The following is a 14,928-nucleotide window of genomic DNA, read 5'->3' as shown; positions in this document are numbered from 1 at the left end:
ATTCCAAGTTGGAAACTTATTTACAGCTGTTTTTTCTAATTATCTGAAGGTCGCATGTTCCTCTCTATTCATTCACACAAATTACAGAAGTCCATGGAGCAAGATCTCCCACAAATCAGCAACATGGAAGAACAGACTACATGAGGAAGTAAAATCCATGTTGTTGAGATACAGGTTGCCCACCTATGGCTTCATCAAGCAACCTTCCCAGCCTGCTTCACTAGAAAGTAATCCATCTTTGTCCAAATTACCACATTCAATCTGTGCATTGCAAGAAGTGATCAAAGGATCTGAATCCTGACAGCTGATCTATGGCAGGTTAGCACTCTACTAGCTATCTCTTATCACTCTCCCTTGGACCTTGCAACAGCATAGCAGACAGCAGGAGGGAACTATGCTCACACATTTGGTGGCTCACATTAACACACCACACTGTGAAATAAAGAGCTGAAAATTGGGCACAGGTTCCCTTTCACCAGTTCTGCTACGGGAATAGTAAACACCAGCAGAACAGTAGGGCAGGCAGCAGTAGTATGGAACGTTAAAACACAACAGCAAGATTCACCAGAGCTCCTCTGGCAGAGCCTTGAAAGAGCCCATAGACAGTGATTCACAAAAAGCAGGAACATGCTTAGCAAGTAGAAGGACCCGATAAAAGCTGCATTACAAATATCAACTAATTAACATTACCTACATTTCCTAACAGTGGGAAATTTAATCTGTATGCAGGGTAGGCTTCAAAGGGAGAGGAAGTCTAAACTGAAGAAATACAAAAGGATGCGTAACCAAAAGTCATCGGATTAAAGAAAGAAAGCTTAAAGACAAAGTGGAAAAAAAAAAACATTGAGAGCAAACCATTATACTGTCAAGCAGGGTCTTAGTGGTGATGATGGAAGCCCCATGACATAGAAAGTTTAAATTTAGAGTAAACAAAGCATTAGGAGGCATACACTCCAGGGAGCAGTCCTGCCTAACCAGGGAGGCCACCTCTGCCTCCAGTGTCTCTTCTTCTGCAGTACACGATCACACTGCTCTGATGAGCTATTTCAGTCAAGCCAAAGATTTCAGACATGGCAATTTAGAGATTATCGTGACCTCTGCATCAAGCAGTTCTTCTACTTGCAAATAATTAGCTGAGGGAGCTGCTTGACAGAGAGTAATATTTCAGCCTCGGCAAAATTCGTGAATGAAGCTGCACAGGTTCTGTGATTTTTAAGAGCAACTTCAGCACCGCAGTAACTTCTCTTCTGGACCCCAAGCTCATGGTTCACCATCCTCTGCAAAGTAATTAATATAGTCTGACAAAGAGTTGTCCAAAATTCTCTTTAATTCACTGACATTTCTGAGACTGAAACTTTACTTATTCAAGGTGTCTCTAAGCTGTGGAGATCTAATTTGAAATATGACTGTGTTCTCCTCCCAGTGGTACTGATGACAATTATTCTTCCTTTCTATTAACTTCCTCCCTCTTTCCTCTTGACCATTACCATCTTATAGACATTCAGAGGCATAAGAAAGGACCCTTTCTAATTCCTCTTGAAGTCACTTACGGTTGTCCTGTCAGTGGGACGGTGCAACATCCTGACTAGGCATGGCAGAAGCCACTGTCCTTGCCCTACAAAGAAAGTTGAGCAGTTGGATTATTTTCTTCTACTTTGTATTTTATTCTGCCATACTGCTAATCCAGAATTCCTGGGGAAAACAAAACCCTTTTCAGAAATGGTAACAAACACACACATACTTTGCAGCTCCCTCATTTTGTGATCAACAACTGGCCTATGCTTTGAGAGTCACACAGCTAGTGGGCAGTTTATCTCATACTTCCACCACCAAAAAGGTCAGCTCCCCTTTGCTTTCTGTCTCAGAAACCTTCCTGGTAGGTGCAAACAAAAATGGGAGAAGAGGGGCTCAGGGAATCCTGTGGTTAGCATGCAAGGGATCCGCTCCCTTTTGTACTGGTGCCTTACATGCTGCTAGAGTGACAGTGGGGCAGCAAAGGTGTCCTGTATCTCACTTAAAGGACAAAAGGAAATACTACATCAGCAGAGCTAGTGATTCTTGTCACCAAGGATTGGTTGTCCTGGAGAGTGTTAAAAGAAACCCAGGCCACAGCCAATGCCTATGCTCCCTCTCCAAACTAACTAATCTTTTTAAGGACAGGCATGACTGGCTCCACAGCACCTTCCTAAGCACCACTCCTCTTGGGGACACAAGTCACACGGTAAAACATTTTCCTCTGAAGTGCAGTTTCCTGCTCATTTTTGTGCATGTATACATGAAGACAGAAATTATCCTACAATGTCTTTGATAAATATGTGGGAGCAGAAACCAATGGATTCTTTCCAGGGCTTTTTATTCTCCTAACTAAGCTTTGCTCCAGGACTTTCTGTTTTTCTTCCAAATAAGCTGTGATTTTACTTTTCTGGCAATTTACCAAAATGAGAATATTGCAGGTATTCCAGTGTAATCTAGTTTTCTGGTAATAAGCTATAATTTTAGACCATCAATTAAACTTTATTCCATATAGACCTTGAGTGGTTTGTTACTGAAAAGAGGTGACATCAGGAATACTGATCCAGGAATGAACAGCTGTGGGAAGCTTTGTAAGAAAGCTACTCCCAAAGTCCTCTTCAGCTGAGCAGCTTCCCTCAGATAAACATGCCTCCATGTATTTTCACAGGCACAGCCTGAGCATTCTAAGCTTGGCTAGAAGTGGCTAGGTTTCTTAATAAATGGATTCACTTATCAGGAGGCACTTATCATTAGGCAATGCAGAATTGTTAACGCTCCTTGTTCTCCTTTGTCCTCTGTGCCAGCATTTATGTATTCATCTGAATAAACATACACTGCTGATGTATCAGTTTATCAGTTTCCTTATTTCCCCAGATGCTTCCTTGTTCCCACTTTCCTTATATTTTTCATGGAAGTGCAAAAGTATTCAGTAGTGTGGCAGGTGAGAGAACCATGGCACAAAGGAAAGGCTAAAGCAGATGACAATGGTCCCCAGCAGATACCCTTGAGGTAAAAGGTGTCTTCAGGTGTTCCTATGTTACCCTCTGCTGCGCAGCAATGTAAGTTAGCTTATTCTCCACACTCTTACAGTAAAAATCAGACATTGGGTGGGTTAAAAATAGACTTGACCAAGGTTGACCAACCCTATTTGGTTGACATGGGACAGAGCAAAGTTCCACTGCAAAACAAAATGCACACACCTAAAAAAATCTCCAAGTTCTCAAAATTGTTACGTTGCAAGCTCAGACCAACTGCACCTGCACTATTTCTCCAAAGAGATAAAGGTATGTGGGAGATACAGGTCATCACAAAGACACCAACACACAGGACGATGCTGATGCGGTTCTGCTCTTCAGCACCCAGAGACTTTCTAGTGGGAATACAGCTCATTTCTCTGCAGAAATTATTCAGTGTGGATAAACACCCTCTTACATACTGCCAACCATTTTCAGTGTCATGACTTCAATACACCTAAATGACCTTTAATACTCAAGGATTTACTTTTCTGGGTAAAAGATTAACAGATTTTGGTCCTGGCATTTGCTCTTCCTGACCCGAAAGCAAGATAAGAGATAGTTCCACCATGAGGCTCCTCCTCACAAACTTCTGCCAAGCAGGACAGTGCACTCTATGGGTCCCTTTTACCAGAGCAACCAAAGCTCCAGATGTTCCTCTTCTCTCTCCCCAACCATCCCTCCTGTCTGGAACAAGGACATTGCTGTCCATTACTTCACAGCCAGGAATACTCTCTGCAGGACTCCACAAAGAAAGTAAAAAAGAGCCAATACAAGACCAGAGCACTAGTTAACAACACTAGTGTCCCAAATTAGCTTCTGCTATTAAACAATGAGTAGGATTTTTCTACACTTCCATCTTCAAGATATCTCAAGGATGTTCCAACTCTCCTTCCTTCCTGACATGTATCTCATGTGACTTGGGCTAACTCTGGGCCCCCTGTTAAACTGAGTGGAGTGAGGGGAGCAAGGGGACCTGTTTAAAAAGGAAATAATGTCCAGCTTTCAAGACAACTTTAGTTTGTTGTTCTCATCTGTCCATATTCATGTGACTTGATCAAAAAGTTAACAAGAGACCAGCCACATTGAAACTAAAATCCCGGTATGAACGTCCAAATTCTTTGTACATTTGGAAATCTCCCACTGAATCTGACATTGCAGTGTTAGACTAACAGAAATGTGTAGTTTGGGGCCACTGCCTTAATGTCTTCGACATGCTCTCACAAGTGGTCTGCATTTCATTTCAAACAAAAACAAGTGACTAAAGCAAGGGATCCTGGCAGCCAACCACACAAGGGTGGTTTATAGTAGTTGTCTCAGTGTAATCAACCCTTTTCCATTTTTAACATAGAAATAATGTCTAAACTATCAATTTGCAGGGGACAGAGCTTCTAAATGGGAATGAACTTTTACCCACAGGTAGAGTTTGCAGGGAATAGTATTAATAAACTCCCCCTTACACTCCCTCCCTCCCGGCCACTCTCCAGAGAAGCAAGCAAATTTATACAGTCATGGGGTTGATTAGACACAGTAATTTTATAAATTTAATTTTGAAGGGTTTGGTTTGGCTGACTCTTAAATTGCAGTCAGAATATACACACAATTGGTCCTGCCTATAGCAGCCATATAGGAGAGTTTAAAAAAAACACAAAACTACACACTGTCTATAACTTTTCAAGTTTCCTACATACATGTATTTCCTGTCAGCAAGCTGCAGGCAGCTTGCCTTTCAGCTTGTGGAGTTTCTGGATTACCCTTCAGAGAGGCCTCACACCCTCAAGGATTGAGAAAGAAGACAAGATTCATCTCTGGCATTTGGACTCACCCCACCCTGGCCAAGCACAGCACACTGAGGTATCAAAGCCACATTTGGGAGGACCAAAGAGGGACTGTGGATCTCCTCCAAAGAGACTCGGGAACTTTCCCAAGGTCCCCCAAGAAATCTGTGGCAGAACAGAAAATGTCAGCTACTTCCTTAGCACATCTGCATCCCCAAAATGGGTGAACAGGAGTATTCCAGTCTCAGTCATGTAACAAACATACTGTACAAGAGATCTGCTGCAAGACTACCTACAGAGAACACAGTTCTTACTCTGATAGATAGGGGAACTGTAGTTACAAGTACTGTAAGTGCTGGAGGCAAAGCTAATGGGAACAGCTCTGACAACACAAGGAGTTAAGCCAAGCAGGTAAGGATTTCTTTGAAATCCCTCCTGCACATAAAACCATGGCAGGGAAAGCCAAAGGTTACATCCCCCCTGCTCTCAAGTTCTTCCAGATGTCTTAAGTGGGCCACTTACCCACAAGGGTCAAAGGTATGCACATAGCTATCAATCATGCTGGGAAACAAAGTATTTCTAGTAAATTTTGCAGTAAATCAACAGAGGAAAGTAGGGAAGGTTAGCCTCTGCCAAAGTTTTCAGTCCATGTTCCCCCACCTTAAACAAAACAACTGGCTCCTGTCTGTTGTATTACGAACTTTCATTATCATATCTGGGAAAACCTTCCACTGTTAAGGACCGCATCCTCCCACACTACATCTCAGTCATTTGCTGTGCAGTGGAGTGTTATGAAGGTAACTGCAAACCTGTCAGCTTAAGGGTTACACTACAGCAAACACCAACCCTGTGCAATTTCTTGAGAACTTACCACTGACATTAGGAAGGCAAAGCACTCGTATCAACTTTAAAATACGTTGTAAATGCCTCTTAAAAACATTTGATGCAAGAGAAGTGATGTAGGAAACTCTGGCCTTTAGCCAAGTTATGAAATAAATTATGATACACCCAGTAGGTGCATTAATCTAGTTCTGCTATAAATTTTTATTATGAGTTATTATTGATTCATAGCCATAAACAGACTAGATGTTTAAGATCTTTGCCCAAAAGTTTTCAGTCCCAAATACTGCACTTGGAAAGTCTTGGGCTTACTTCAACATCCAGCAGCAGAACCCATTCATCACAACAGCATCAGCCTACTCATGTTTCTGATTCTATTTGTTCCTGCTGACAGCTGAGTAACACTGGCACCTTACAAATAATCCTTTGATTTGCTGACGTCACATATTCTCTTGGGAGGGTACGTGTAGTCAACATCCCCTACATAAATGGACAGAGCTGATTAACTACCAGTGCTTGGGACATTACAAGCTTAAGTGATGTATGATCACTTACAGTGGCCTAAGAGCCAAATGAGTCAGAAGTAAAGCCCAGGATTCTCTCTAGGTTTCAAGTTACCAAAAGTCTCTTGAAATAGGATCAGCTCTGAAGTAAAAAAAAATGACAGCAACTTCTGAATGTGTTGAAAAAGCTAAGCATTGGGAAGGAAAACTAAAAACTACCATCAAATCCAGTCAAACACACTGTGGTCTTGCAGAGTAATTCTGTTTCAATCACATTCTTGAACTGTCACTGACCAGAGTAACAGGAAAGTTGAGAGATTCAGCAGCAAAATCTAATTCAGTCCTGTCTAAACTACCAAGATGAATTATTCACTAAGCTGTGTGAGGTGCCAGTGCTGCCATGCTGGGTAGTGCTCCTTAATAGAGTTCTATGCAGCATCAGCATGGAGAGCCGCTGCCAGGCCAACAAAAGTTGAAGTCCCAGATGAACAAATTCAGTTTAATGCAGTTACCTGAAGGGAAGTGCCAACCGAACAGGCAACATCTTCTTTAATTAAAGTTGCATAGGAGTGGGGATAGCGAGAAGGACACATCTGATGACTTGGTATAATTCGGCCATAAAAAGAAGACTGGATGCTGATGGTAGTTCTGTGAGGACATCTCAGAGAGACATATTCTCCATCGCAGGCATGGTCAGTGTAATTCTTTAGTACTTGTGATATGTAACCTGCAAAAATGACAAAAAAAAACTATCATTAGTGAAAGGAAGTTAATACTTAGGTGATTTACACCACTGCAGTCTAAGAAACACACAATTTACAAGCAATAAGGGACACAGATTTTATTATTCAACTCACACAAGCAGAAAGGAAAAAGACAATAACATGCCAGGGGTGGAGGCTTGATGGTATGACCTTCAGCCATACTTGGTGGAGGCAACAGTTAGATGCTCCAAACATTTAGTCCAGTCATACCATTTATTTCCATCAGCATATCTATCAAGTTTACAGGAAATGCAGCTGAGCCAGACTCATCATTTAGACACTGCATGCAATTTTTGGACCCCCAATACAAGATAGACTTCCATAATCTGGAGTTACTTTAACAGAGGGCCACCAAGATGGCTGGGAGCTGGAGCACTTGTCCTGTAAGAAATGGCTTGTTCAGCCTGCGGAAGAGACAGCTTTGTGGAAAACTAATAGCAGCCTGCCAGGATCTGTAAGGAGATGGAGCCACACTCTTCACAGTGGTGTATGGTGGGAGAATGAGAGGTAACAGGCACAAGATAAGAGAGTTTGAGACCAGATATATGGATATCACTTTTTCATTGTGAGGGTAGTCAAGCAATAGAGCAGGTTGCCCAGAAAAGTTGTGCAACCTACATCCTGGGAGGTTTTCAAGACCTCACCAGATAAAGCTTTGAGCAACCTGGTCTGACCTGCTCAAAGCTGGGCCTACTTAGACCAGGTGTCCCAAGGCCTTGACCGGTTCTGAATATCTCTAAGGATAGGGTCTCCACAACCTGTCTGAGTAACCTGTGCCAATGCTTAACAATTTTTACAATGAAAATTTTTTCTTTACATGCAATTGGAATTTACCATGTTATGACTTTTTTTTTTTTGTTCCCCCTGGTTCTTCCATTGTACATTTCAGATAAAAGACTGGTTCCATTTCCTCCATACCTTTAGGTAGTGTAAAACAGTAATTAGATCCCACCCTCCTTATTCTTTACTTCTCCTATATGAACAGAGCAGCTCCCTCGGACTCTTATTTATTGTATGGTCCAGTACTTTTGCCTTCTTGGCAGCCAAAGGGATTTTTCTGGATCTCAACATCTTTGCTATATTGAGGTGCCAGCTTGGTATACAATTACCCTTCATTACTGCAAGGTGCACTGCTTCCTCACATTCATCATCCTATCTTCCAAGACATGATAACGGACACAGGGAAGCACAATTCATGTGGTTTGAAAGAATTCACATGGCTTTCTCAGAATCATCTCTAGCTATCCTTGTAGATATATGTATAGGGTATACTTACTCCACTAAGTTAAACACTCCCTGGCCTTTTCTCTGTCTCTAAGGCCATATCCAGCAACTTCCTTTTACTCTCCAAAATAGAACACTTACATCCAGAACTTTGAAGGGGAATAGTTCTGTTTCCATACCAACACTGAAACGTAGCTCAAGACTTGTGAGAAAGACAAAGGTCAAGATGCCCAAAACACCTGTAATTATTGTTCTCAGAGATAACTAACACACACTAATTTAGCTTCAGAATTCAAGCTGCACTATGAGGGCTGGATCCTCTGATTCCTCTAAATTTTAGTTCTTATTTAACAGTTCTGTTGCTACAGTGCCTCAAGGTGTGTGCCAAATAGATACTTACTCAAATCAACATAGTAATTTCCAAGTCCCCAGGGCTGCATTTGCTCATAAGAAAAAGGCTGAGACACAGCCCCAGTAATTAGAGTGACAAGGATGCATCAGATCATGGAATAGCACTATTTAATTTAGTTCTTTTATCTCACTTGTTCAAGAAAGCACTTTGGGAATAAAATGAAGTACTGGAGTGCAACTCTTTTCCCAGTCAGTAAAATACATGCTCTGTGTGATGCTGTCCACCTAGTCCTGCAGTCAGATCAGCCCTTTTCCATGGAAAGTAGGGCAATCATACAAGATGCGCATCAGGACAAGCAAACTGCAAGCAAAATCAGAATATAACACAAAATATTAAACCCTAATTTCCATGCTGTTACTCCAGCATTAGGACTTTTCCCTGAGGCTGACCTATTAAGGAGCCAGAGAAATACAACCAAGACGAAGTCAAGACTCTACTGGACTCTCTGGATATTCAATTATTCTGTCAGAACCACCATCCTGGAACATGCCTTTCACATTACCAATTCAGGATCAGGGAAGACTTCAACCCTTGCAATTAGTGCAGATCACTTGTTGAAACAACTCCTTCCTCTCATCTTCTATCAGCAATCTTAAAATAACTGAAGTTCATTCAAGCTCAAGATATTGAAGGGATTGAACACTTTGATGGTTTCTGGCTAATAATAAACGAAGCACAGTATCTGAAACATCTGGCACTGGCCGCTGTCAGAGAGAAGATACTGGATTAAGCATGGACATGATCAGGGTTGACATGATGATCTTCAAAGAGCAAAAGGAAGCAGCTGTAGAGAATTACTGCACTTTTTTTCCCCTTTAAGTGTTCCAAATTTGCATTACATTCATTGCTAGTTCTTTTGCAAGCGTTGGCATTTTGTTACCCATTGATTCATGGTTCTTACCCAAAACCTGAATTGTTTTCAGCATCCTTGCTGAATTTTTGATAACAAGTCTCCAGTGACATTTTGTACCACTACATGGTGCCAGGGAGGATATTACTGGGATGCTCTTTACTGAATTAAATGCATAAACATGTAGCAAATGCCAGGTGTTTGAGGACTTCAATGGCACTTGTATACCAAGGTAAGAAGCCCTCCATAAGGACACAAGGTATAGCTTACAGAACTCTTAGACTCCTTCCTGGCAAGCACAAATAAATCTCTTTTGGAAACTATTTTAGTTTAGGAAAATGATACAGCAGATCACCAATCAGTTATTCATAAACCACAGAATATAAGTCAAGAAACTGAGATAATAAACATATTATCAAATATGTTACCATTCCCCATCAAGTGTATGTCTCTGCATTATGGGATATAAGCTACAGTCTTACAAGTACCCAGTCAAAACAAACGTAAGGTAGGTTGGTTTTAAAGATGGCCAAAGACATTTGCCTCTCCTTTTTTCACCCTCAAATTCTGGGATGTGATATCACCATTTTCATATCCAGGACCTGAAAGGAACCAATTATTTGAGGAAAACATTCCAGCTGTACTGCTACAGTCAAATTTACCCTATTTTGTTATAGCTCATCCAAAGCGGAAGTGACATAAATTCTCATGATTTTATCAGGAAATTTTTTAGTGGCTCACTTATTAGCCTGTGTAGCAAAGAAAATGCTAGAGCAGGTAGCAGTTTGAGCATTTCTTCAAAAATGTATATTTCATTTGAAAGTCTGGTAAAAGCATAAAATAAATTTAAAGCATTAAGCCACCCCAACTTTTCCAAATGCTATACATTCTGAAAATCTGGGATAACAAAAATAATGTCAAAATCTTTTGAGTTTAGCACTTCTCTTCTTTCAAGGATTGTGTTGAGGACATGGAATCTTTGCTGGTGGACATCCACACTCCTAAATTAAATCAATGTATAGGAATCAAGTGCTAAACAACTCCGATTCAAGAGACCAGTGTCACTACCAAAGCAGGGATTTACACTCCAAAGACAGACTAACCAAAAGAAGTAGATCACAAAAACAATAGGTCAGTTTCCCTCTAACAAGAGAGACATTTGCCTTTCACACACCACTTGCAATTTATTTTTCCAAAGTCCAGATTTCGACTCCTGTCAGTCATCAGCAATTAACTTCACTCTTTGCCATATAAAACACTTAATGATGAATGTAACTCTATCCCATCCAGCAATGTCAGTTCCCAAGAACCATTTTCACCATTACCTCTCCAGGGAACTGTTGCTCGGTTCTCATCCAACAGCCAGCTCTAACCCTTAACACACATACAGATTAGAGAAAAATAACAGTTTCATACAGAATATCATCATTTTACAGGTACTGTAAATCTAATCATAATTCTTTACTTACTGTCATAGAGCAACAGCCCTGCCTTTTTCAAATCAAAGCGACTAATAGAGTTGCTTCACAAAAGCACAGATGACATAAGAGCTTCCATCCATCACCTCCAAATGCAGGGTAGTAGAGTATGCAAACACACATTCATACATCCTTTTTAACCATGGTTATCTAAAAGCAGTAAGTCCTCTTCTGCTTCCACTCAATATAGTTCTACTTTTGATTCACAAGGGCCATAGCAACACACCAACTCATCAGTTATCAGAGGAATTTTAATTTCATCTTTCACCAGGAAACATCTCTGTGGGTGTGTGCTGAAGGAACAGAGACAATCACAACAAAACTAACTCTTTGTACAGTTTGGTATGATCTGAAACTTCTAATAAATTACAAGGAAATTCAAATGATTTTAACAGTTAATGAACTACTACACATAATTCAAGCCAGAGCTTCACTGATATCTGCATCAAGTTATATCTAAGCTATAGTACCGTCTTCTTAAAATATCCAATTCTGAGCTTTTGCAGTTACACTTATAGTAGTATATACGTATAACAAAAAAAACCAACATATTGAATAATGAACATTATATTTAGAAACAAGTGATTTCCATTTTCTGAAACGCACACAGTCAGTGCAATTGACTGTGCTAGTGAATAAAACATTGTCCTGCTCCTGGCTGACACAGATTCTTTTATTTTTAATCCTGGGTTGGTTTTTTTTTTTGGTGGTGCCAGTATTTACTGTTCTATTCTCCTAGTTTCCTCACCTTCCTTGCAGACGTTTTAAGATTCTAAATGTGAAACAGAACTTTCTTTCAGGAGACTCCTTAATCAGATACTTTTTCTGGAGCTCAGACTACCCCTGTACCACACTGGTTTTCAGATAGGTTGTGGAGTGGAGAATTTCAGCTTATTCTTTATATGCAGAACACTGATACTCATAATATCTCACAGAAACAGTGCTAAGCCAGTGGAATAGAATAACAGGCCACGAGGACAGGCCAACAGGGCTGAAATGTGATCCCAGGCAAGGCTCAAAGCCAGAGCAAGTAACTCAATGAATGCATTTCATACCAGGCATTACTGATAATCCTGTGGTTGCAGTAGTAAAAGCAGCTCGCTCAAATCACAGAGCAGCCTAGTACGGACAAGTGGGGTTTGTTTTGCATTGTTACTAATACCGGAGGTTAAAACTTGCTGTTACAAACCTTCCACAGAGAGATTTGCTTTCACTTCAGCTACTCCCCAACCCTTTCACCTTTCAGATACCACACAACACTGAATAAACTTGAACATCTTGTAAGCATACTTAGGAAAATATTCTTATTTTAATTCAACAATTCCTTGCCCACTGTCTGATCTTATGTACTGCAGTTGCAGCTCTGAACAGTATCCAGTGTTACCTTAGCAAAATAGCTTTAAAACAAGAGTGAATTTAGAACTGCAGCTGAGTGCCAGCATTTCAAGGCTAAACAAGGTAACATTTTGTAAAACCTGAATGGTAGTATTTCATAATGGGCTAGTGTAAGGATGAGAAGGGAGTGGAAATTAGATTGGTGAAGGCTAGAGGTGACAGGAATAAAAATGTGATGGTTTTAAATTCTGCAGACTTGAATGTAGGTCAGATACTAGTGAGGATTACTGTTAATCATTCCCTTAAATTTACTAACTGTAAACTCCTATAGAATTCAATAAACCACTACAGCCCTTCCACAGCCTGCTGCTATAGCTCTGGGGAATTTAATAAGCAAGTCCAACTGCAAGTATTTTGGCCCTAGAACTTTAAAGAATCACTCTAAAAATCCAATTCTAATCCAATACAATATTGTCTGCTATTTCAACATGATGTTCTTTGAATGACCCATAAATCTATGATTTCTTGAGAACTTACTTTTTTCTAAAACAAGTTTTTAAAACCTTTATGGCTATGAAGATTGTTTGGGTTTTTTTTCTGGTCTTTTACAATTTGAAAAGGCAAATGAATAGAGTTTAAAAAATTGTCTTTCTAGATGAGAGTAAATTTAGCCTGGAAGAGCCTCCTACAGGTGATCTAGCACAAACTGCTGCTCAGAGTAGGGCCAATATAAAAGTGAGATCAAGCTGCTCAGCGCCTTGTTCAGCCTTGAGCAAGTACTGCAAGGACAGGAATTCTCTGACATGCTTCACTACCCTTCTGATTAAAGCACTTTTTTTTCCAAATAAGTGCTCAGAATTTCCCCTGTTACAACTCATGTCTGTTGCCTCTTGACTTTTTATTTTGCACCTGAGAGGAACCTTGCTTTGGTTTATGTATGACCATTTTCAGGAAGCATCTGGATACCCCTTAATCTCTTCTTCTCCAGCTTCTCCTCCTATGGCATGTGCTCTAACCCCAAACTATCCTACTAGCCCTCCACTGGACTCCCTCCAGTTTGTCAGAGTTTCTCTTATAATCCTGTACCAGTATCGTGATCTGCAACTCTAGGGGCTGACCACTCAATTCCTCTGGATACAAGGACTTTTTAAAAAAACTCTTGCTTTACTAGCTGTATGGTTGCAGGCAGCCACAATGTCTAAAGGAATTTGACAGTACAGAGAATTGGGCTGGAAGGAGCTGCCCAGGATTTCACCAATTTGCAACCCTCTCTCCAGCTGCTTATTCCTGCTCCTTTATTTCAGATCAAAGCCTCTTCCGTTGATCTGTTTGTATGAGGATGTATGGGGTCTCAGTGACAGCAACCAGAGTCAGACCGCAGGTCCATGCATGTGTCTGGCTAGCAAACAGAGCAAGTGAGGTGAGACATACATATTATGCATCTGTCTCTGATCACTAGTGACTGTCAAGCTGGACCAGCTGGCGTGTAGAATAAGAGCTTTGGGAGCCAGGTGTGAAAGTGGCCACAGGTCTAGGTCAAATACTGGAGAGACCAGACAACCTGCGAGTTTGCTAGAGGAGAGACCAGAAGGCCCAGGCCAGTTACGGGAAGACAACTGAGAGACATGCCTGCATGCACACATCTGTGTGAGGTGACTGGAGTAGAGTGGACCAGACCCATGAACAAGCTATTACATGGACCATCTAAGGCCAGTTACTGGGGGGGATCCACATCATATGTATGCATGCATATTTTCTCCTAGCGTGTTTTCATCCTGATCAACCAGAAAGAGGAATAGGATGAGGTTGCTGGTGCTGTTGTGTTTGCATGAATGCTGTTTCTACCTGTGTTGATCCGAGTGGCCTGAGACACACATATCTCTACTGGCAATAGCTGTTCAGCATAACTGTTGCCTGCACCTGGGAACACAGAGTGTTCACGGCCTTGCCTTTATCAGGCTACCTGATCTAGCAATTCCTAACACTTCCCACTAAAAATTCCATTTATGTGTGTACATGTGTGAATATATTATATGCAGACAAACATACACACGTGTTAAAAAACCAGAAACGACAAGCACCTAACTTTGCAGAGTATTTTCCCTAGTTTAAGTTACAGGAGAAGCCTGAACCCCACTGTAACTGTAGAGTTAATTTTTTGCAGCACTAAAATTTTTAGAACACTTTGTTAAAATAGTATTATAGCATTATAAATATTAATACATTATATAATTAATATGTTGGTGTTACAGCATTATAAATATTAAAGTCTAATTGCAAAAAGTATAACTTCGCATGCATTAGTACACATTATGTGTCAATTATATAAAAGCACATTGCACATAGCACAATCATATTTATAATATATATCGTCTAGCATAACCTAAAGATAATTACCAGGTCACCTTGAGAAGCTTTATGGGGTTCAGTACTCATAAAATGAGAGGTATAATGTTAGGAGTGATTCAGTGTATACTACTTACAGCCCATGAATTCCATGCACTATAGACAGCCCAAAAAGATGAATTCCATGCACTATAGACAAGCTAGGCAGTATTTTATTCTAGTGATACAGCTGCAGTAAGGGTTAAGGTCATCACTTTATAGCTGAAGGAACTACATGGGTGATACTTCCTGAGCAGCTTCAATTGGCTTTCCCTCCTTGGCTGTCAACCAAGTACTTTCCAAACACAGTCATCACACAAACAAATCACTATG

The 14,928-nt window shown here is 40.6% G+C and overlaps 1 protein-coding gene across 2 annotated transcripts in view; it reads right to left on the bottom strand.

Moving 5' to 3' along the window:
* The window catches only part of EVA1A (eva-1 homolog A, regulator of programmed cell death), a 203,721-nt gene that overhangs the window by 141,069 nt on the left and 47,724 nt on the right, over window positions 1-14,928 (bottom strand). For both annotated transcript variants that reach the window (XM_061460925.1, XM_061460926.1), the window contains exon 2: window positions 6,660-6,874. In XM_061460925.1, coding sequence (XP_061316909.1) covers window positions 6,660-6,874 — 215 coding nt within the window. The remainder of the gene's footprint in view (window positions 1-6,659; window positions 6,875-14,928) is intronic.

The sequence above is a fragment of the Pezoporus flaviventris genome, unplaced genomic scaffold, assembly GCF_033815535.1.
Source record: "Pezoporus flaviventris isolate CSIRO_AGI_PZ_B2104156 unplaced genomic scaffold, CSIRO_AGI_Pfla_v1 ptg000031l, whole genome shotgun sequence".
Taxonomy (NCBI): Eukaryota; Metazoa; Chordata; class Aves; order Psittaciformes; family Psittacidae; genus Pezoporus; species Pezoporus flaviventris.
Note: the sequence above shows the minus strand (reverse complement) of the source record. Positions and strands in the feature narration are given on the sequence as shown.